A 20,854-nucleotide genomic window follows, 5' to 3' on the forward strand; every position below is an offset into this window, starting at 1 on the left:
AGGATGAATGGAGGATATAATTGGTTGTTATTTTTGTATTTGATTGTTAATAAATATAATAGATAATTGATAAAATAATAATTTATAAAATAAAAAACTATTTTTATAATTAAATAAAATATATGGGGTTGATTTGTAATTAAAATTAGATCAAAGACTACGTAACAATTGATAAAAAAATTCCAAAAACATGTTTTCTACTTGGACCACTAAGTGATCCAAAGATTCTTGGACCACTGAATCATGTACCAAAAATTATGAAGAAGTAGGAAGAACTACAAAGAATGACTGTGAAGATAATAGTTACTAGTATCATTCTTATAAAAGAAAATGAAGGGTAGGGTTGGTAAAAAAGAAATATTTTAGCTTCTCCTAAACGTGAAACGTGAAATGTGAAATGCAGAAGTTACAAATTTGAGCTTCTCCTAAACGTGGGTTTAGAGGCAGAATCAATTCTGCGTTCACAAGGATAAAAATTGCCAAACATCAAAGTGAAACTTTCAAGAAACTCAAACGGGCTTCTCTCCTCCCCAACGTGTTTGCCAAATACACCCTAAGTACTCCGTAGATAAATGGAGTTTTAAAACTCCATCAATAAAAGAAAGAATAAAGTTAGCATTTAAAATTTTAAAGCTCTTAAATGTAAAGAGAGAGAAAAACATCTTTTATTGGTTTTTGTTTTATTTTGGGATAAATTCAGTAATGTTTTAATATTGGATTATTAAAATTTATTTTGCATTTTTTTTGTCTCAAATTCATTTTAAGTTAGAATTAATTTTTTTTATTTAAAATTGTAGTGAGTTAAAATTAAAAACTGTAGCAATAAAAAAATAATTTTATAATTTTTTATTTAAAATTTGTTTGGATTAAAAAATTTTTGTTTTATTATTTTCGTTTTGTACTATTTTATTTTAAAATTGATATTAAATTATTATAATAAAAAAATAAAAGGTAAAAAAATTATTTCACATAAATAAAGCTTGTTATTCTATTATTTTCTGTTTTTTTAATAATGAAAAATTAAAATTAAGCCACAATTCATACTAGCTTATAATTATCTATATATTTTTTATTTGAATTTAATATTATTTTTAATTATTTAGAATTATTTTGTAATTATGTTCTGAAATTTTTGTTGAGATACTTAAAAGATTATAGTAATTGCAGTCCTCTTTTAAAACAAAATAATGCGAGAACATTTATTAAAAATAGACAAATATCTTTTTTTAATTTTAAATTAACACTTTTAAATACTTAATTTTTTAAAATCGAATAAATATAATTAATCATGTAAATATAATAATATGGTTATGTTTATTTTTATCATATTAAATTAAATTATATCTATTTATAATTTTAAATTAATTAAAAATTTTATAATTTAAAATTAAAATTTTTAAATTAATTTTTATATAAATAAAATTAGATTAACTAAAAAAAATAAAAATATATCAATACAATCTAAATCATAATGTAATAAGAATAAATTTGATGTGATGGACAAATTTTATGTGCTATGCAAAAATTTACATTTGTTAGACAAATTTTATAAAGCTCTTTAAAATAGTGAATTTTTAAAAAAAAAATTGTTATAGAAAATAATATTTTTTTATTTTTATTTCAGTAAAAAATTCAACACTAATAAGACACTAAAATTAAAAAACGTTGTTTAATAAATAATAAATAAATAAAGATTAGAGAGAAAGAAAGAGAGGGAGTGAAGAGGCAGATTTTGGTATTAGAGAAGGAAAGAGAAATTACGTTGAAGATAAAGAGTTTTTTGCATTAAATTTAATATAATTTTTTTTTTGTAAACTTTAATGGGATTTTAAAATTCCAAACAATGAGGGAGTATTGTAACATTCATCTAAGTTTTTTTAACAGCAGAAATGATTTTGCATCCTAAAAGACTGTTCACTTGAAGTAAGTGTGTTTGGATTTGTGTTAGAGAAGAGAGAAGCTCGTTTGAGTTTCTTGAACGCTTCATCTTCATGTTTAGCAATATTTGTACGCTGTAAATTCTTCAATCCACGTTTACTTTTTCACGTTGGATTGAACTTTATGTTTTATGTACCAATTATATCCTTCATTATTCATATGTTTATTGTTTTTTTTATAATACTTTTTTTTTAATACTCTCTTATATATATTATTATTTTTTATAAAATTTCTGTTTTTTTATATGAGTTCTTTTACTGTTATTGTTATTTTTTTTGTATGGAATATGTTTTTTTACTTTGTATTATGATTCTATTAATCCTACTAGAGTACTAAAGAATATTGAGAGTATTAAAAAAATATTAAAATTAAATTAAATATTTAAAATAAAATTATAAGATAACATAAAATAATTATTTAAATTCATGTCTTTTTTTTATAATTTTTTTATCTAAAAGTAATTTTGAATAATGTAATCCAAACAATATTTAGTTGGCTATAATCCATTTTGAATAAGAATTACCAAACATAAATCACGTTAATACTAACTCACTTTTGATCAAAATCAATTCTACAAAATCAATTTTATAACATTTCAAATATTTTAATTTTTTATTATTTGTAGTATTTTCTTTTATATTTTAAAATTTTTATTAAATTTTTTATTATAATTTTGTTATCATATGAATTATTGATCTTATTAAAAAAGACGAAATAAATGAAAAACTAATAATATATAATAACATAGTCATAAGTAATAAAATTTTACCGTTCAAAATAATACTAAATAAAAGAATATTAAGAATATTAAAAAATTATAAAATATTTTTTGTTTGATATTGTAAAATTTATCATTGTAATTCTTGTGTATGATTTATTATTCTAATTTTTTATAATATGTATTATTATTTGTATTAGAAATAATAAATTAAATAAAAAATTAACTATAAATAGTAATAAAAGTATAACTAGTAAAAAATTAAAACCTAAAATAATAATACAAATAAAATTATTGAAAATACTTAAAAGGACTAAAATATGTTATTTTATATATTATCTTTAATTTAATAAATAAATATTAATTTTTATTAAAAAAAATACTTAAAAAATTCTCAATTATTATGTTATTTTTAATTTAATAAATAAATATTAAGTAGTAAAAAATTATAACATATTAGAGTATTATAAAAAATACTATATAAAAAATATATTAAAAAAATATAAAAAAAATAATTTAAAAAATAATATTATAATTTAATATTATATTTTTTTAATAATTAACTAATTATATATTTAAAATTAATTTTAATATAAAATATTAAACATAAATTATATTAACATAAACCTACTTTTATCTAAAATTAATTCTATAAAATTATTTTCATTCAAACTCTAATTTGAGAAACCTCAATCAAGCGTAATTAGTATTTACTTATAAAGGTTGAATGGAAGGATACGTAGGAACTAGGAAGTATTGAGTGTATAGTGTAGTTGGCAGCAAAAGCATACGGCACATAATTATAAGCGTATAAATATAGAGAGAGACACACACACAACACAAGAGTACATTTAATACATACATAGACCCAACCCCACTCTTCTTTCTTCGTTCCTCAACTCTGCTATCTGCAATTTCAATTAAACTAAACATACTTACTTGCAACTTCCCTGTCACTGCGACACACCCTTTTCTCTTCCTTTCTAGGGTTTCACACATCACTTCAAAATCGAATCGGAACTCATACATAACAAAAACAACTCGTTAATTTCAATTCTATGTTTCAACATCCAAACGCACGCAACATAATGCTTGGATTGAAAGGAAACCCAGCGTTATAACTTCAAAAATCCCCAAACGAACGGATTTTCACTCGGAACTCGAATCCAGGTTCTAAAACTTTCATGGATAGGTCTAGATCTAAGAGGAACTACTACTATGACCAGGACTATGATTCTGACACCCTCGCTAGGACCAGGCCCCGCTATAACCACCACTATAACAACGTTCCAGTTCACCGCCACCGCGGAGGAGGTGGTGGTGGTGGCGGCGGCGGCGGAGGACGCCAGTTTAAGACTCAGGACTCGCCGTTGACGGTTACCACCAGCTACCGCATTCTGTGCCACGATTTGAAGGCCGGCGGCGTCATCGGGAAGTCTGGCAGCATAATAAAGTCCATACGGCAGCACACCGGCGCATGGATCAACGTCCACGAGCTGATCCCCGGCGATGAGGAGCGGATCATCGAGATTTCCGACACTCGCCGCCGCGACCCTGAGGGGAGAATGCCGTCGTTTTCGCCGGCGCAGGAGGCGCTCCTCATGATCCACGACAGGATCCTGGAGAGCGACGCTGCGTTCGGGGTCGGGGAGGAGGATGAGGAGTACGGCCTCCCTGGCGGAGGAGGCGGAAGAGGTGGTGGTGGTGGCGGGAACAGTCGTGTGGCGTCGAGATTGGTGGTATCGAGAATGCATGTAGGGTGTTTGTTGGGAAAAGGAGGGAAGATTATTGAACAAATGAGGATGGAAACAAAGACACAAATTAGGATACTCCCTAGAGATCACAATCTACCCCGTTGTGTTTCCATGGCAGAAGAGATTGTTCAGGTGCAAATTGCAACCAACAAAAGTAGAATTACCTTTGGCGATTGTCTGAATTGCATGCATGCTGAGAAAAAGAACACAACTACTTTTTTGTGGTGAAAGAATTCCAGCACCATTGTGGAGTATGGAGTAATGGACTATGGGGAAAAACTATGGTTTTTTTGCTCATTTACTCTTATATATACTCAGTGGTTGTTATACTTTTGGACAACCAATTAAAATTGCTGAAACTGAAGACAATGAATATGGCTTTTTCTAACGTTTCAGGATTCCTTTAACTTCTTTTTCCCTTAAATACCCGGTGTTTCATAAATTAAATGAAGTATAATTTGAGCTAACAATCATTAGTTGATTTAACTTCTGAATCAGTAGCATTTGAAGCTACTTCATTTCCTTTTCAGCTAAAGAGCTGGAAAGGTGGAACAATTTTCAGCTTCAAAAGCATTCTGACTTTGAATTGGTGGTTTGGAGTACATTTTTTTGTTTGTTTTGGATTATTGATTTGTTTTATGATGTATGCCTGAAATTTATTGCATTATATTAGTAACTGATTTTGATTTGATGGTGGATCTTGTGCTTCTTTAGTTGAACTTATTTAGATCAAATGTGACATTATTTGTCGGATTTTCCTCAAATTTAATCCACTAAGTGTGGAAGACTGCTAGCGGTTGCTTTATCATGCTCTCAATGGTTCTCTTTTTCTGGTTTTGGGGCCTCTAAACTTTGTTATTATAGTGAAGTTATGGAAATGCATGGTCATTCCAAAGATGTGGTGTGTTTCCCTGCAACTTTTACCCATTAAAGATTATTTAAACTGAAAACTAATAATTGTATGATATGCGGTGCAGGTAGTAGGCGACGTAAATGCCGTGAAGAATGCTATAGTAATTATATCGTCACGGTTAAGGGAGAGCCAGCATCGTGACCGTGGTCATTTCCATGGACGTGCACATTCACCTGAGCGATTTTTCCCTCCCGACGATGATTATGTTCCTCATATGACTGGTGGATCTCGTAGATCAGCTGTAGACGGAGCTAATTTTGGTTCACGAATGTCTAACACCAATGCCAGAAACAATAACCAACCCCAATTGGGTAATTACGGAATGGAGCCAGGGCCTGCTCCCATGGTTGATGAAGCACAGCCCCTGTATGGAGAGGAGCTTATTTTCCGTATACTTTGTCCAGTTGAGAAAGTTGATCGCATTATTGGGGAATCAGATGGAATTGTAGAGTTCCTTCAAAATGAAGTTGGGGTAGATGTAAAGGTGGCCGAACCTATTGGTGGTTCAGATGAACAGATAATAATCATTACTTCAGAGGAGGTACTTGCTTTCTCTTTTTGTCTGTGTCCCTTTTGTAGTGTATTGAGTGTAACAACTGCAATATCTCTTAGATCACTTCTTCAAGCTATAAGTGTCATAGAGGCAATTTTCTTCCTGCTTAAGTAGTTGCAACTTAAACTCTTCCAAAAGCTGTTCAACATGTTTTTCAGATGGATATAATTCTAACTGTTCTCATTATGTACTTAAGGGTCCTGATGATGAGCTGTTCCCAGCACAGGAAGCCTTGTTGCATATACAAACTCGTATTGTTGATCTTGTTCTAGATAAGGACAATACTATAACCACCAGGCTCGTCGTCCCATCTAGCGATATTGAATGCATAGATGGAAAAGAGGCCTCGCTATCAGAAATAAGGAGGTTGACCGGTGCAAACATTCAGATTCTGCCTAGAGAAGAATTACCTCTTTGTGTTGGAAGAACTGATGAGCTAGTACAGGTTATTCATTGGACCTACTACTACTTTAAATATAACTACAGTAAATTTCTTTTGCTAAATGTGGTCTTGAGTAGGAAAATGATAGATGTTGAACTTTAAAATGCCGATAGATATTATAATAGTTATTGCATTGCTTTTCTACCAAGTGCAACTGATTTTGAAAACCAATGGGTGTAGGGTTTTAATTGGCTACTTTCTATTAGGAATTTTCCAGTAAATAGTAGATAGGATTAAAAACTTTACCATCCTCAAGGCCAAAGTGAAGACCAAGCATTTAATTTCTTCTTCGTACATTTCATATTGTTTCCTTTATTGTCTCTGCAGATTGTAGGAGAGATAAAGGCAGCACGAGATGCTGTTGTTGAGGTGACATCAAGATTAAGAAGTTACTTTTATAAGGACTTCTTTCCAAGAGATACAATGCCACCGTTGACCTCCTTACCGGGCATTGAGGCATCTTCTTCTAATAATATGGCTTCAGCTACTGAAGCTCCTGCAGCCTATCAGAATGTGCTAACTGCACCAGGGCCCTTTCCATCAAAGGTATTCTTTTGATGCAATGCAAGAAATGTCATTTTACCTTAATTATGGTCCGTTTTGCTTGACATTTTATCTTAAATATTGTCTATTTTGCTAATCTGCCATTTAATGGACTGGTTTTGGGGAGAATTTTTTACCCATGTCAAGATATATTTCTTACCTACATTGAAAATCACTTTTAAGCATATAATATATTATGGAAATTTATATCTCAGTAGTTTTTCCTCCCCTTCATTATTCTTTGTCATAAAAGAAGGATTTTGCCTGTAATCGTTAAGTGATCATATGAACCTGCCACATACTATCCAATGACTAATGATCTAGTGGTTTCTTGAAAAATAAGTCAATGCTATGTTGCAATGGCTATATATATGCAGTTTCCTATCTCAAATGTTGTCTACAGCTTAGGGAACCGAGTCTTATATAATTAGTGACTGCTTGGGACAAATTATAGAGAATTTTGTTTTTTATTTGAATTAAAAATAAGTTTTTCTCTTGTTTCTTTTTGGAAGGAATCTGGAGGGTCTAGCACCGAGGCAGGAAAGCAGAAAGAGACGGACCGCCGCGAAGATGTGCCGAGTGGTTTAAATAGGTACGTGGTCCACTGGTCCCTTTCATGAAATGTTGTGTCTTACTTTTGTGAATATGTCATCCTGTTTTCTTTCTCCCCTTGTCAATATCTCATCCCATTTCCCATTTTGTATGTGTTTAGGATTGCTGTGCCTCTTGTCACAAGGAGTACACTTGAAGTTGTTCTACCAGAGTATGCAGTTCCCAAGCTTATAGCAAAATCCAAAAGCAAGCTTGTTCAAATAAGTGAGGTATATGTGATTATTAGATCTTACATCCCCTCACCTTAATATTTGAAGTGGAAAGTGCTAAAACTAACATGATTCGTAAAAATTGCCCTACTGTAATGTGAGTTCTGTTTTTGCTGTCCATGATGATCCCCCTATGAGTTCTTTCTAGACCATATTTTTGTCATGCGAATAATCTTTGGGAAAATTTTGGTACTTTATTCTATTTTTTTTTTCATGTTCGAGCTTCAAGAATGACCAATAAAATAGGAGATAATTGTTTTTTAGTATTGCATTAGATTGTGGAAATTATGATTATATGTCTGTATTTTTATTTTGGAAATTAAAGTCATGCATTTTCACTTATGTTTTCATGGGAGCAGTTGTCAGGAGCCAACGTAACGCTTGTAGAGGATAGACCAGATGCGACACAGAAGATTATTCAGATATCCGGTACTCCAGAGCAGGCAGAGAGAGCCCAGAGCTTGCTCCAGGGATTTATTTTGAGCAGTAAGTCTTATATATCTTGGTTCTTAACCACCCCCCAATTCCCAGTATATCTTAAATGCAAATTTGAACTGACATTTATCTTTTCTGGATCTTTTCACAGCACAAGAAGATGGCCCTTGAGTGATGCACATATTGAGAATTTGGCTGAAGATTATGGCAGTGCCATTACTTGTGTGCCTGGAGCATTGGCATCTTGTTCCATGCACTGATTGGTTTTCCATATAGTAAGAGTTAGGAATTTTGAATGCGAGAGAAGCATTCCAATGTAAATGTTGTACTGGGCGAGCTTATTCATTACTTGTTACTATTATTTTCAGCAAAGTGCAGGGAGCAATTGTTGGCGGCTACCCTAGATTGTGTTTTTCCTGGTTGATAACGCGAGTTTTATGAGTAAGCAATGCAATGGAAAGTTTTAACACATGAAAACATAGGCTTTCATCTATTTTATTAATTTATTTATTTATTTTCCCTCTAAAAACCACAGGGCTTCCACTAAAAGTACATTTCCATAGCAGCTTCAACATATGGCTACATCCAATGGACATTGACAAATCATTGTATGTAACTAATAAAAATTATTTCTTCAATAATTGCTATTTTATTCAAACCCCAACCAAATCTTTATTGCTTTTTGATGATGGCTTCAATTAGATTTCTTAGCATAACTAACTATCAAACTTTCAAAGTATAAATTTTTAAGAAAAAGGCCAAAATCATTTTATATTAAAACCTTTTTTCAAAGTGTGACCTATAAATATAATTTTTCTTTTTTGGTCTAACTTTAGCTTGAAATCATTCATTGTCGAATTTGTTAAATTTATTCATAACTTATCCGTTTTTTTTTTTTTACCAGGTGGATTGAACAACTTTCAATTTTAGGCATCATAAATTTATATTACCATTCAACCAAAGTTCCAGCTGCTAACTTATCCTTTGATCAAGTTTTTTTTATCCCCCCACCCCCCCCCCTTTTTTATTTTCACTTAACTACTCACAAAGACCCAAAAAGGGTGGTGAGGGTAAGGGACCAAACAACATTTCATCAGCTACATGGATAACAGAAAACCTAATCTAAAACACTACAAGCTAAAATGACATTGCTCACAATCCATTTCACAAAAGCACACTTATTCTCGCTAATAAGCTATAGCTCAAATGACATAGTCTTCCCATATTCATCTAGAGGTTGCGGGTTCGAGTGTTAATTCTATTTTTGGTAAAAAAAAAAAAAGCACACCTATTCTCTCAACTTTTATCGATATAGTATTCCTTTCATCAAAAGAAACCTCATTGTGAGACATGCAAATTAAAGATATTTAGAAGTTAGAACCGAATTGCATTAAGAAAAATATCAAAAGAAAATACAAACATGAGCAAGTCTTCACAAACATTCACAAATTACAACTCTACACCTTCAATTTGTTCTTCATGTTTCTTTTATCACCTAAACCAGAAAATATAGTAATATCTAATATGCATTTTCTTCTCTTTTAATATACATAAGCCAAAATAATGTAAATTAATGTAGCTTGCTAATCATTCTAATAATTCTCACTTGAGATGGGCGAATAATCTGTTCACGAATAACAAGTTCATCAGAAATGATACAGAAACTAAGAAATTCTCATCCAAACTATACTTTTTTTTAAAAAAAAGAAAGCTATTAACCTCTTAACCTGGAAGGCTTCCCGTGTTTTAAAAAATTGTACCGGATCAGAGACACTCGCTCAGCATTAACCATCTACTTCAGTTAACTGATTCCTGATTTGGAATACATTGACAGTGTCCACCAAACCATGCTGCTCTTTTCTAGTTAATATTGGGCTTTAAAGTGGCCCAAATTTAGCGCCACATTATCCGTTTCGTTGTGCTGCTGAATGCCAACACCAGCTTTCACTTTCTACTCTACAATGTCAGCTTCAGCTTCGTTTCTTGCTCCGTCCCCCTCTTTCGCTCCATTCAGGTTCCCTATCTCTCTCTTTCTTTCTTTCAATTGCTACAATTTCTGAAAATCCTCGTCTAATTTCCTTTGTTATCTATTATTAGGGGTAGCAAAGAGGTTCCACGTATGTTTTCAGTGTCTGACCTGAAAAGCATAGCATGCAACAAAAAGGAGAATCGCACTTCAAAGCTTTACATTATACCCATCACCACTGTTACTCGCTTTTGTGCCTCAAGAGCTTCACTTGAGTCCTTGCACTTTGCTGACACTAATGCTAATCAAAATCACAGGTAAGAAGCGGTTTTCTTCCATCGATATATCGCTACAAGTACCTTGACTCTGCAACTTGTGTTCCGCAGAATAAACGAATTTGAGACAGAGTTGAACGAGTTCTTTGATGAAGTGAAAACAATGATTAGAATGGGAAAAAGAGATGATGCTCTTGACCTACTTAATGCAAATTATGAAGTGGTCAAAGATCGGATGAATGCCGGCTCTAAAGGCATTCAAGAAGCTGCAATTCTGGATGTCTTAGCGCTGGGTTATGTGGCTGTTGGAGACCTAAAAACTGTTGCTTTTTTGTTGAATGTGGTATGTTTTCCTATTTATCCAATTTTCCTATTTCTGAGTATTTGTTTTTACTTTCGATTTTGTCAAATTTATCATGGTTTTAGTCTTGAAGAGTATGTTTGACGTGCTGAAGTAGTGTTCTTGTAACTATATCTCTTTGTAATTGTATACTTGTAGTTGCCAATAATTGTTTGTTCCATATATCTGTTGATTGTTGAAGTCATATTTCAATGGTGAAACTGAAAGGCATACATTTGCATACTTATTTTAGTTGTAGTTCCCTGTAGAATCTTTTAGTGTTTCACTCCCTTTTCTATGTGGTGTCCGTTCTTATATTTTCATTATTGCTAGATGAGAAAAGTGATTGACAATTTGAAAGATGACACACCACATCTAGATTTGATACTTATGCATATGGGAAGTATGTATTCAACATTGAGCAAGTTTGGAAAATCACTGGACACATATCAAAGGGCTTTCAACATTATGGAAAGGACCTATGGTGAGTGGATGTTCCAGCTAGCAATGTTAGTGTTATTTTCTAATTTAGTACAGCCTGTTGAATGATTGTGTTTAGTTTGACCTGCTAATTGTCTCGTTGGTTTCACTAAAAACTAGATCTATTTTCTTGAAACTTTTATATTTGTGCATGTCCAGTTATAGTTACCTAAAAAAATTTCCATATAAGATGCAGTTGATGTTCGAAGTTTCAAAATTCTGGTTTTCTCAATTTCATCTCTTTTTTTAGGTAAGGACAGCCCTTTTCTTGTCACACCCTATTTGGCTATGGCAAAGGTTCTTGGTTCAACTGGAAAAGCAACAAAAGCCATAGAGAAATACCAGTCTGCAATAACTATTTTGGAGTCTAAGAGAGGTGCTGAAAGTAAGGATTTGGTTGTACCTTTACTTGGTCTTGGCAATCTTTTACTGAAAGAAAGAAGAGTCAACGACGCAGAAACTCATTTTACTAGGTTTAGCTGACTCCTTTTTTCTAATAAGAAAAATATCTCCCTTTCTGATTCAATGCATTAATGGCTCTGCTTTCTTGCACATTTACCTGTGTTTATGCTGTTTTCTAGGGTTCTCGACATATACACAAAGTCATATGGACAAAATGATGGAAGAATTGGATTGGCCATGAGTTCCCTAGCCCAAGTTAAGTGTGCTCAAGGTAACTTTACATTTTCACTTACACAACTTCATTTTTGTTTGCATATTCCTCTTTGCTTTATCTAGTTCTTTCTCTGCTTTGCTTTGTTGTGCTGCTGCTTTTTTTTTCGTGCTCACGCGTGTTTGTGTTCTTTTTTCATTTGATGGTTGTATCATTTAACATGAATGTTGGTTACAAGCTCTTTCATGCATGAGTTTTTTTTCTAAATAAATAAATAAATAAATGGTGTCCAAGTAGAGAATTCTCATCATCTTTCTGCTTTTCTTTTTTGGCTACAATATTTAGGCACTGATTGATATGAAATATGATTTGCAGGGAAGTCAGATGAAGCAATCAATTTGTATGAACATGCACTTCATGTCATGAAAGATTCCAATTACTTGTCGGCAGATGACAGCATCATGGAAAAGATGAGGGTAGATCTTGCTGAGTTGCTTCATGCTGTCGGGAGGTAAACTTCTCTTACAACCTTGGTAATTTGAATGGAAGATTTAAGTATTTATTTTGGCATTCAAATAACAAATTCTAATCTTTATCTCATATTAAAAAAAAGAAAACATTAAGTAAAATCAAATACTAAGAATTGATGGTAACTTGGCACTCACTGTGGTGTCTATTACTTTACTTTAAGAGCACAAGAAGGCAGAGAATTATTAGAGGAATGCTTATTAATCACAGAGAGGCACAAAGGAAAAGGTCACCCCGGCTTAGTGACACACATGATAAATCTTGCAACTTCATATTCCCGATCGAAGAATTATGCAGAGGCCGAGCACTTGTTGAGAAGAAGTTTGGAAATAATGATAAAGCAGAAAGGAAGCGATGACCAGTCCGTCAGCTTTCCAATGTTGCAACTTGCAGTTACGCTTTACCACTTGAAACAAGATGAAGAAGCTGAGAAACTGGCACTGGATGCTTTGCGCATCCGTGAGAAGGCATTTGGAGAAGATTCTCTTCCAGTTGGTATGTTTGCCCTTTCCTTTCCATAATTCCTGTTACATTTTGCCGTGAGAATATAAATCAAATTCTTATTTTAACATGATATCATGCATGCCAGGGGAGGCTTTGGACTGTTTGGTGTCTATTCAAACTCGAGTTGGTAAAGATGAGAGCGAGTTAGTTGTGCTACTTAGAAGGATTCTAGGTATACAAGAGAAAGAATTTGGATACGAGAGTGAGGAAGTTTTGGTTACAGTGAAAAAGATTGTATTCTTGTTGGATAAACTAGGGAGAAGAGATGAAATGCTTCCCTTGCAGAGGAGGTTGTCTCTGCTTAGAAAGAAGTATAAGCAGATGATTCATCACTGAAGGACTATAATATGTGCCTCCTTGGTGCTGTCTTTGTGAGCTTAAATGGCAACCTAAATGGTTTAAAAAGTAATACAAATAGAAATAGAAAGTCTAGACCAATCAGATTGGTTATGATTTAGTAAACTGTTTTTTGTTTAGGAACTGGAAATGAGTAAATGAGGAAGATTTAAGATTTAATTAGAATACAAATAATGAGAGGACCTGTGCTGTCGCTGTGGCCCATATCTCTCTAAAATTGCAAGGGATAAATGAAAATAATGCTTGACTAGCTGAATAAGATGTCTAAAAGGGATAAAAAGAATGTTTAATTTCCATATATTGTTACATAAATAACCCATATGAATTATTCTTTTCCTTTAAAATAATTATCACTTTGATTTTGTCAAGATAAAGGACAAGAAACACAGAGAAGTGGAAAATGAAAATGAAATACAATCCACATCACAAAGGTGTCACTGGACAGACAATCTTCTTCGGCATGGCACAAGGATTTTTTATTTAAATAAATTAAATAAATGTTTTATTTACCGATATAAATAATTGTAAAATTTATTATGAAAATGTATAAAATTATTTATCTCCTTTACATTGTAAAGGAGATACCTATTAAGTTAAAACGTTTACATTCTACACACACGTTTCATATCTTCTTCTTTTCTATTTTTTTTCCAAAAAATAAAAAAAAATGTCAAGTAGTAGCGGTATTTGAGTGTGAGAATCAGATACTGATGTGTACTCGGCGTCTGAATTCGTTGTTCGAGTTGAAGAGTTTGATATTGAACAACCTTGATGGTATATGGAGAAAAGAGATTGAAATGGTGGGGTATAGGTTGCTAGCACCATTGACCCAGCCTTATCTTGTTTACAGTGTCGTTTACAGTGTATACGAGATACGTTTATCTCATTTACAGTATATACGAGATACATGCACCATTGACCCAACCTTATCTTGTTTACAGTGTCGTTTACAGTGTATACGAGATACGTTTATCTCATTTACAGTATATACGAGATACATTCAAACTTATCTGTAAACGAGATAACTAATCCTAATCATTTTCGTATTAATTTTTAAAAGTATTTATTTTAGTAAATAAAAGATTTATTTAATTTATTTAAATAAAGAATCCCATGGCACAAATATGGAAAATACAAGAGAAAATAATTAGATATTTTAGTGAGTGGAGATCAAATGCAGTAGTAGTCATGGTGTACACATTCTAAGAAGGAAGAAAAGAACCAACAAGAAACCAAAACGAAAGTTGTCACTCCCAATTGTAGTGTTTGATTCATCAAGTTCAACTATTTCACTTCTCAACACTGCGCTCAACAAAGAAAAACCCTAGCCATCTACCTCAGGAGCTTCCCTCTTCGTCTCCAACCCCTGTTCGCTCTCGCCAATCAGAACAGAAATGGCTGCCACAGCAACAGCAGAAGCTGGTTCCCAATGGCCATTCAGCTGGTCTCTCTCTCTCTCTGTGAAAAATTTAATATTTTTTTAATCTTCTATTTGCATTGTTTTATATGCTATCCATGAATATTATGACTCCCAAGTTTTGATTTTTGTCTTCTTTTGTTTACCTTATTTCTAGTGTGTGGTCTTGTTTGGTATCTGATCCCTTATTTGTGAATTATAGCTGTGTGCAAGTGGCTACCGTGTTATTTGAATACGAACTCACCAACTTCTGATAAATATTTGGAGAATCAATGATGAAAACTTTGATAAGCTAATCTACCAAATTTGTCTCTTAGTAACTGTTCATGACCATTACAGTGACCTAGAAGTGGATTTTGGACATGAACAAAATGCTGCTATCGTATGCGCAGCCTTAGCTGTTGATAAGGAGGTCATTGTTTCTTCAAGCTATCAAATTTCCATTCTTTTACCCAAAAATTTCTCATTGGGTTTCTAATTTGATTTCATGTCTACTGCAGTTGCAACCAGACAAGGTGAAACGACTCATGGCAGTGTCTCATGGAAAGCTTTCAGTGTGAGTCTCTTCTCTACCCTCTATGCTATTATTATGATCTGCATGCCTTGTGCATCCTTTCCTGTTCAACTGAAACAATTCTTGTTCCGCTAATGTTCTAATAGTAAACGATTACTTCGGTTTAATTATTGTTTAGATTGAGTTGTTATTGATTAGTTAGACAGATATGTGATTAGCTAATAGTTTGTTACTTACTACTTAAGCCACACATTTCTGACCTACCTGCCATGTGATCCAACACAAATACAATGTTTCACGAACGTGGACCGAACATATCTTTGTAATCAATCTCCAGTCATCAATCATCATCAGTTATGGTGATTAAATTATCATTAGTTGATGTGATGAGAATGCCTAAAACTTGTTGGATTTTATCTTTAAGAAAGTAAACTTTTTTCTGTAATTAGTTAATTCAGCTTAAAGGGTTCTGCAGAATATCTAATGGTACTTTTTTTCCTATGTTCCATTCAGGCACTTTGAGGCAACGGAAGCAAGATTTCTTCGGGCATCTTTTAGTGCTTTTGTAGATGTCCTTACACTGGCCACAAAAACGATTGAAGAATTTGGTCAAGGAATGGAGTTGTGACATTTACTTTTCTTATTCTTAAAGAATGTATTGCTACTCCAACCATTATATATAATCCTATTAGGTTTCTCATAGTATATTTGTATTTGTGTTTGCATTTTTCACTTTCATATCCTTTTATTGGATTCTGTTCTAAGATTGTGTAACCAAGTTTTACTCATTCATGTGGCAAAATTGATATTCTTCCACCAACAAATTTATGACTTCCATCCAACTTGTAAAAAGAGGAATGTTGCTTATTGCTTTAAATGGCATTTAGGAAGAAAATGGAAGTAGCTTTTTGGATAATTGGCATGAAAAATATTATTTGATAAGGAAAAATAGATACCAAAATCAAGTAGATTAGAAAAATTTTTTGATATTACTGTAGATAAATTAAAAGTCATGTTATTTGCTCAAATTTGAGAAACATATGTAGCCTTACCCTGCAAACCGAAAAGTCGAAAAGAGAAACCAAATTTACTTGATTATATAACATGTTTAACCATTAAAAATAAAATATCAACAATGAAACTATCATGCAAGACCATTTTGGAGACTATATAATAACAATAACAACCGTATAATACTTCTTCTTAAGTGACAAAGTGAAACCTATTGGATCAAATGGACGAAATACTATAATGCAAAATTGACTTGTTTCCAAGCTTTCATGACATCTTTTCTCTTTCCCTTTGCTTCTAGATTTTGTGCATCAATACTCATCTAAGTATGTATATAGCATGTCATCCTTCTTAGACTTGCGCCTGCTTAACAACGCCTTCAGAAGACGTTTACTTTTACTGGGGTATTGTTCGACTTCTTTGCCATTGTCTCTTTCGGCCGGCAATCGCATTGAAGCTGATTTCCGTGGCTCAGACGGGTACTGGTAGAAACATAAATGGAGATGTGGTTGAAGAAACTATAGAATTTGTTCATATTGTACCGAGCAAACAACTAGCATTTATGTCATTAATTTAATTGAAATTTGTAAAGAAACAATGTTAAACTTACCCTTTGTCTTGCATTGGAAGGATTGGGTGTGGTTGGTCTAGCAGGGTTTGGAGTAGTTGGTCTACTGCTCTTTGGTGTTGTAGGCCTACTTGACCGCGACCCGGTGCGTAAAAGTGGGAATCTATGCGGTGAAACAGAACGCTTATCTACATTACACGTAAAACAACTATGAATTCGGGTAACTACGAAACCTAACCTATATCTTCGCCATTGTTTGGACATGAAAAAGAAATAACAATTTGAAAGACAAAAATAACATGAACTCTAGTATATTTATATTATAAGATCTGTGTGTATACCAACCTAAAACTTTTCTTGGCATGGTTGAGGTGAATGAAAAACCTCCAGGTCTCTCAGTTTGGACAGAAGGTGATGGTGAACGCCCTCTACTGCGTCAAAATGAAGAATTATGTCAAGATACTTATCCGAGTAAAAGGCCAATTTAATGTGACAACAGCATGCAGAATTTGTAGTTACCTTGCTGTAGATGTTGGTGTTTCTCTAATTGTAGCTCGAACAGCTTTTGGGACACAAATAGAGTGAAAGGAATATAAGTTTATATTTTTAAGGTTAGCCCGAAGATGATTGATATTGGAAAGCAGAAGGTACCACTCTTGAAGTGAAGCCAGTCATCTTCGTCATCTAGGTTGCACCCAACATAGGACGATTTTGTCTGGTTCGCGCCATGCATGGTCTCCCCAGCTGAACTTACAAATTAAAGGAATGTGAGAATTTAAAATCACAGGCTTACTTCCTAATAAGTGATAGAAAGAAAGTATAATGGAAGTGGAGAAAGTAACAAGTTAAGTAAGATGACAGTTTTAAGAAGAATGCAGTATATACTTGCCTGGTAGAATATACCGCTTGTGATATTTTGGAGTACTGATCACCAGCGACTGTTGGGTACGCCCCTCGTGATCCATATAATCTTGGCACGTCCTCATTCTCTAATGTACCATGTTATGCACCAAGAAGAAAATGTTAACCGTCTTCACAAAATTTCACAATAATCAATTTCAATGATATCAAGACAGAGCTCCTCAAAAACAACTTTATATGAAAAATTATGCAAATAACAACATACTGGCGAAGCAAGCTTCTAACTCGAAAGTCATTTGTAATAGACAGATAATTATCAGCCATGCAAAGATTCCCTATGAGCACCACTATCAGATTTTAGCCATTGATCACAATAACTGAATATAGCTCCACTGATTTTTATACTGCTACCATTATCTGATGCGATAAACATACATGACTCTCTAAAAGTGATACAATAAACAAAACCAAGTCTTATCCTGCTAGATACTAGACTAGAATAATGGATATGACATTATCCGGATATAAATGCTTAATGCTAATAAGATACTATACTGCTAAACATCTGAAATTCTCATAAGATTAACATCTAAATGCAAACTTCTATCTACATGTATCGATACAAACACTTAAATCAATAATGAATGATGTCAATTTAGAGTATCCAGAAGCATTAAAAGAGGACCCAACATGAATTTCTAAGTTTTTTCACTTCCTAGTAACCATACATTTTATGACTCATCCTGGATCCTATAAATAAAGGAGAAAAGAATATATGAAATGATTCTAACTATGCCTAAAAAGTAAAAACATATTTATTCTCAGCACCTCAAAGCAACAAACCCATGTTGATGCCTCCAATAATCTAAGATAAAGATAAATGAATTTTCCACTGTCACAGCAATTAGTTTGAGCTTTCCTTTAATGGACTAACTTTATCTGAAGCAAAGTGGAGATCACTAAGTATACCTGCTCAATACAAGATACACGTAGCTCTGCTCCGGAAACTTCAACAACCTTCTCTTCCAACAAGTCATTCACTTTATATGTCACAGAACCTAAATGATCCACAGTATTCACAAGAGCTTTAATCGCATAATCCTTTAATGTCTCTACCACTCTGCGACCACAACACGAAAAGAGAAAACAAAATAAAGATGGGAATAAGGGATATAATACTACCATCATGCATATATAACAGCACGCAGCAAGTAACTCACATTTGTTTTTGGTCATCATTGGTGTATGAAAGTTCAAAATACTCGGCAGCTGAGTATAACTGTGATCTGAGATTTTTCAAATCCTAGGAACAGTGATGAAAATATGAGAAATAGTTAGCAAACAAAATCATATAATAAAAGCAAGAGATACATTATGCAAACAGGCACTAGCCATGACGGAGGTATGGTCGAGGAACAAACTTCGCCACATAAAAGGGCATTACACATGACCAAAGTACCTTGAGACTATCATCAAAGATCAAGCTCTGCTGCATAAAAATCTCATCATCAGTTGAAGCTTCTTGAGACACAGGCTGTACTGCAGAAGTGGTGATCTTCCCCATGAATGAAAATAATAGAAGCAAGAACACCTTATCCATAAGAAAGAAAATGAATAACAGTTAATTCGAATTCATGGTGGCAGAGTGATGAGGATTAAAGAAAAAATGAAAATAAAGCACTGCCAAAAGAAAAAAAAGAATATCAAAACCAAGATTGGTAACCTTTTAGAAGAAGATTGTTGAGAAAACTTCAAGCCCTTGATAGATAACATACACTGACAAAAAAATAAAAAAAAAAGACAGTAATTAGAAGAGGGATAAAGTAGGAGACAAACTCATCCCTAACAACTAATAAGATACCTAAAGCTGATTATCTAACATAATGGCTGTCTGGAAAAAAGTATATACCATAATTCAAAAACAGAGCTTTAACAACAAAATCAGTAGCATATAACATAACACTATACACTATGAGAGACAATTCCAATTTCCACACTATACAAGACAACAAATTGAACTGAACAGCACAAAATTCCATCACTTTGTCTGAATCTTCACATATACTCAATTTCCACATCAAAATTCAAATTGACACTCAAAAAGCAAAGCCCACCCAAATACTTAAAAACATCAAAAGTTCAAAATTTTAACCTCATCAAGCCCACAAGTTGCTAACTTTAAGCAGAAAAATAACAAATTGAGTAAATGGTATTAAAGGAAAATGCAGAAACAAACCTGGTAACAGCTCTTTTTTCTTCAGTTTGCAGTGGTTAGAGTGTGAAACCCACATCCCATTTGAAACGAAAATGTGAAACAAAAAACAAAGACACACACTTACCAACTAAAAACCAAAACGGTTTGGTGTTTGAGTTATTGACCAAAACGCAGCAGTGTAAAAGGGACAGCTCAAAAATTTTCCAACTTAAACAGTTAGTGGGTGGAAGGAGAAGAAAGCACTCGGAATATTGGCAGCGGAATCCGGAATAATTTCTTCTCTTTTATTTTCTTTTTCATTCTGTTTAAAATTTAAATGAATTATCATCATTTTAACAAACAAACAAAACAGAGTATAAATCCCACCTTCTAAAATTAAAGTTTATAAAATTATTTATTAGAATATTTATCTATTGTATCAACCATTTTCTATTCATTTGTATATAAATTTTTAAGTGTGTAATATTATTTAGATTTAAAATCTAACTGAAATCAGGTGTCTTAATTTTATATCAACTCTATATATAGGATGGAATAAAATATTTGTTAGAGAAGAAAATAGTACTCCAAACAGCTGTGGGAAGTAGGAAGAAATTGGTCAGTGATGGTGGCCACTTCTCTCTCATCATGGCCCCATTTTTTTTTATTTTTTTTAATATGACTAATTTGGAATAGCATGTAAAGGAGTTATTAGTAAACCCAAGGATTTACTTTTTTTTTTTTTTTACCTTTATGGGTTTTCTGTCTTCTTCTATTTGTCTAAACTGTATGAGATTATTACAAGATTAATTTAAATACGTGATTAAAGTATCTTAAATGTCATTTTACATTCACTAACCAGTAGTAATAGATTCATATTCTTAATCTGAAATCTAATCCTAAACATAATTACACCTTTGTTTTCAGGAATCAGATATTGAGACAGTGACATAGAAACACAAAATCGTATTTCACATATAAGATATGAATAGAAATATTGTGTTCAAAGATATTAAATTAGTATATTTTGTATTTATCTTAATACAAAAATACTAATAAAAAACATAACTTATTTTTTATTATTTTTTTTATTAATTTTTTATAATTAA

At 32.8% G+C, this 20,854-nt stretch overlaps 4 protein-coding genes across 8 annotated transcripts; 3 read left to right on the forward strand and 1 right to left on the reverse strand.

Moving 5' to 3' along the window:
- Window positions 1-3,497: 3,497 nt before the first annotated feature.
- On the forward strand, window positions 3,498-8,594 carry LOC112765489 (RNA-binding KH domain-containing protein RCF3). Its single transcript, XM_025811385.3, has 8 exons — window positions 3,498-4,542; window positions 5,388-5,864; window positions 6,073-6,321; window positions 6,646-6,864; window positions 7,374-7,453; window positions 7,574-7,682; window positions 8,042-8,168; window positions 8,269-8,594. The coding sequence occupies exons 1-8, from the start codon at window positions 3,841-3,843 to the stop codon at window positions 8,286-8,288; spliced, it is 1,983 nt and encodes a 660-aa protein (XP_025667170.1). The 5' UTR covers window positions 3,498-3,840; the 3' UTR covers window positions 8,289-8,594.
- LOC112765490 (uncharacterized) lies at window positions 8,421-13,362 on the forward strand. The gene is made up of 11 exons (XM_025811386.3): window positions 8,421-8,558; window positions 8,653-8,725; window positions 9,022-10,131; window positions 10,215-10,400; window positions 10,470-10,701; window positions 11,032-11,182; window positions 11,429-11,651; window positions 11,760-11,851; window positions 12,167-12,302; window positions 12,483-12,814; window positions 12,909-13,362. Exons 3-11 carry the CDS (start codon window positions 10,046-10,048, stop codon window positions 13,157-13,159), a joined length of 1,689 nt encoding a protein of 562 aa, XP_025667171.1. The 5' UTR covers window positions 8,421-8,558; window positions 8,653-8,725; window positions 9,022-10,045; the 3' UTR covers window positions 13,160-13,362.
- A 213-nt stretch (window positions 13,363-13,575) lies between these two features.
- On the forward strand, window positions 13,576-15,935 carry LOC112765493 (uncharacterized). The gene is made up of 4 exons (XM_025811393.3): window positions 13,576-14,624; window positions 14,937-15,009; window positions 15,098-15,153; window positions 15,625-15,935. Exons 1-4 carry the CDS (start codon window positions 14,575-14,577, stop codon window positions 15,737-15,739), a joined length of 294 nt encoding a protein of 97 aa, XP_025667178.1. The 5' UTR covers window positions 13,576-14,574; the 3' UTR covers window positions 15,740-15,935.
- Window positions 15,936-16,177: 242 nt separating this feature from the next.
- On the reverse strand, window positions 16,178-20,262 carry LOC112765491 (protein ABIL2). Of its 5 annotated transcripts, none has more exons than XM_025811392.3 (11): window positions 19,788-20,262; window positions 19,275-19,327; window positions 19,011-19,142; window positions 18,772-18,854; window positions 18,521-18,671; window positions 17,580-17,679; window positions 17,342-17,434; window positions 17,210-17,252; window positions 17,036-17,118; window positions 16,733-16,878; window positions 16,178-16,604 (listed from the first exon to the last, which is right to left on the reverse strand). In XM_025811392.3, the coding sequence occupies exons 3-11, from the start codon at window positions 19,113-19,115 to the stop codon at window positions 16,434-16,436; spliced, it is 975 nt and encodes a 324-aa protein (XP_025667177.1). In that variant the 5' UTR covers window positions 19,116-19,142; window positions 19,275-19,327; window positions 19,788-20,262; the 3' UTR covers window positions 16,178-16,433. The 5 variants fall into 5 exon arrangements, with proteins under 5 accessions (XP_025667177.1, XP_025667173.1, XP_025667175.1 ...); XM_025811388.3 differs by having other exon boundaries at window positions 17,036-17,121; XM_025811390.3 differs by having other exon boundaries at window positions 17,036-17,121; window positions 19,891-20,095.
- Window positions 20,263-20,854: the final 592 nt, after the last annotated feature.

The sequence above is a fragment of the Arachis hypogaea genome, chromosome 17 (genome assembly GCF_003086295.3).
Source record: "Arachis hypogaea cultivar Tifrunner chromosome 17, arahy.Tifrunner.gnm2.J5K5, whole genome shotgun sequence".
Taxonomy (NCBI): Eukaryota; Viridiplantae; Streptophyta; class Magnoliopsida; order Fabales; family Fabaceae; genus Arachis; species Arachis hypogaea.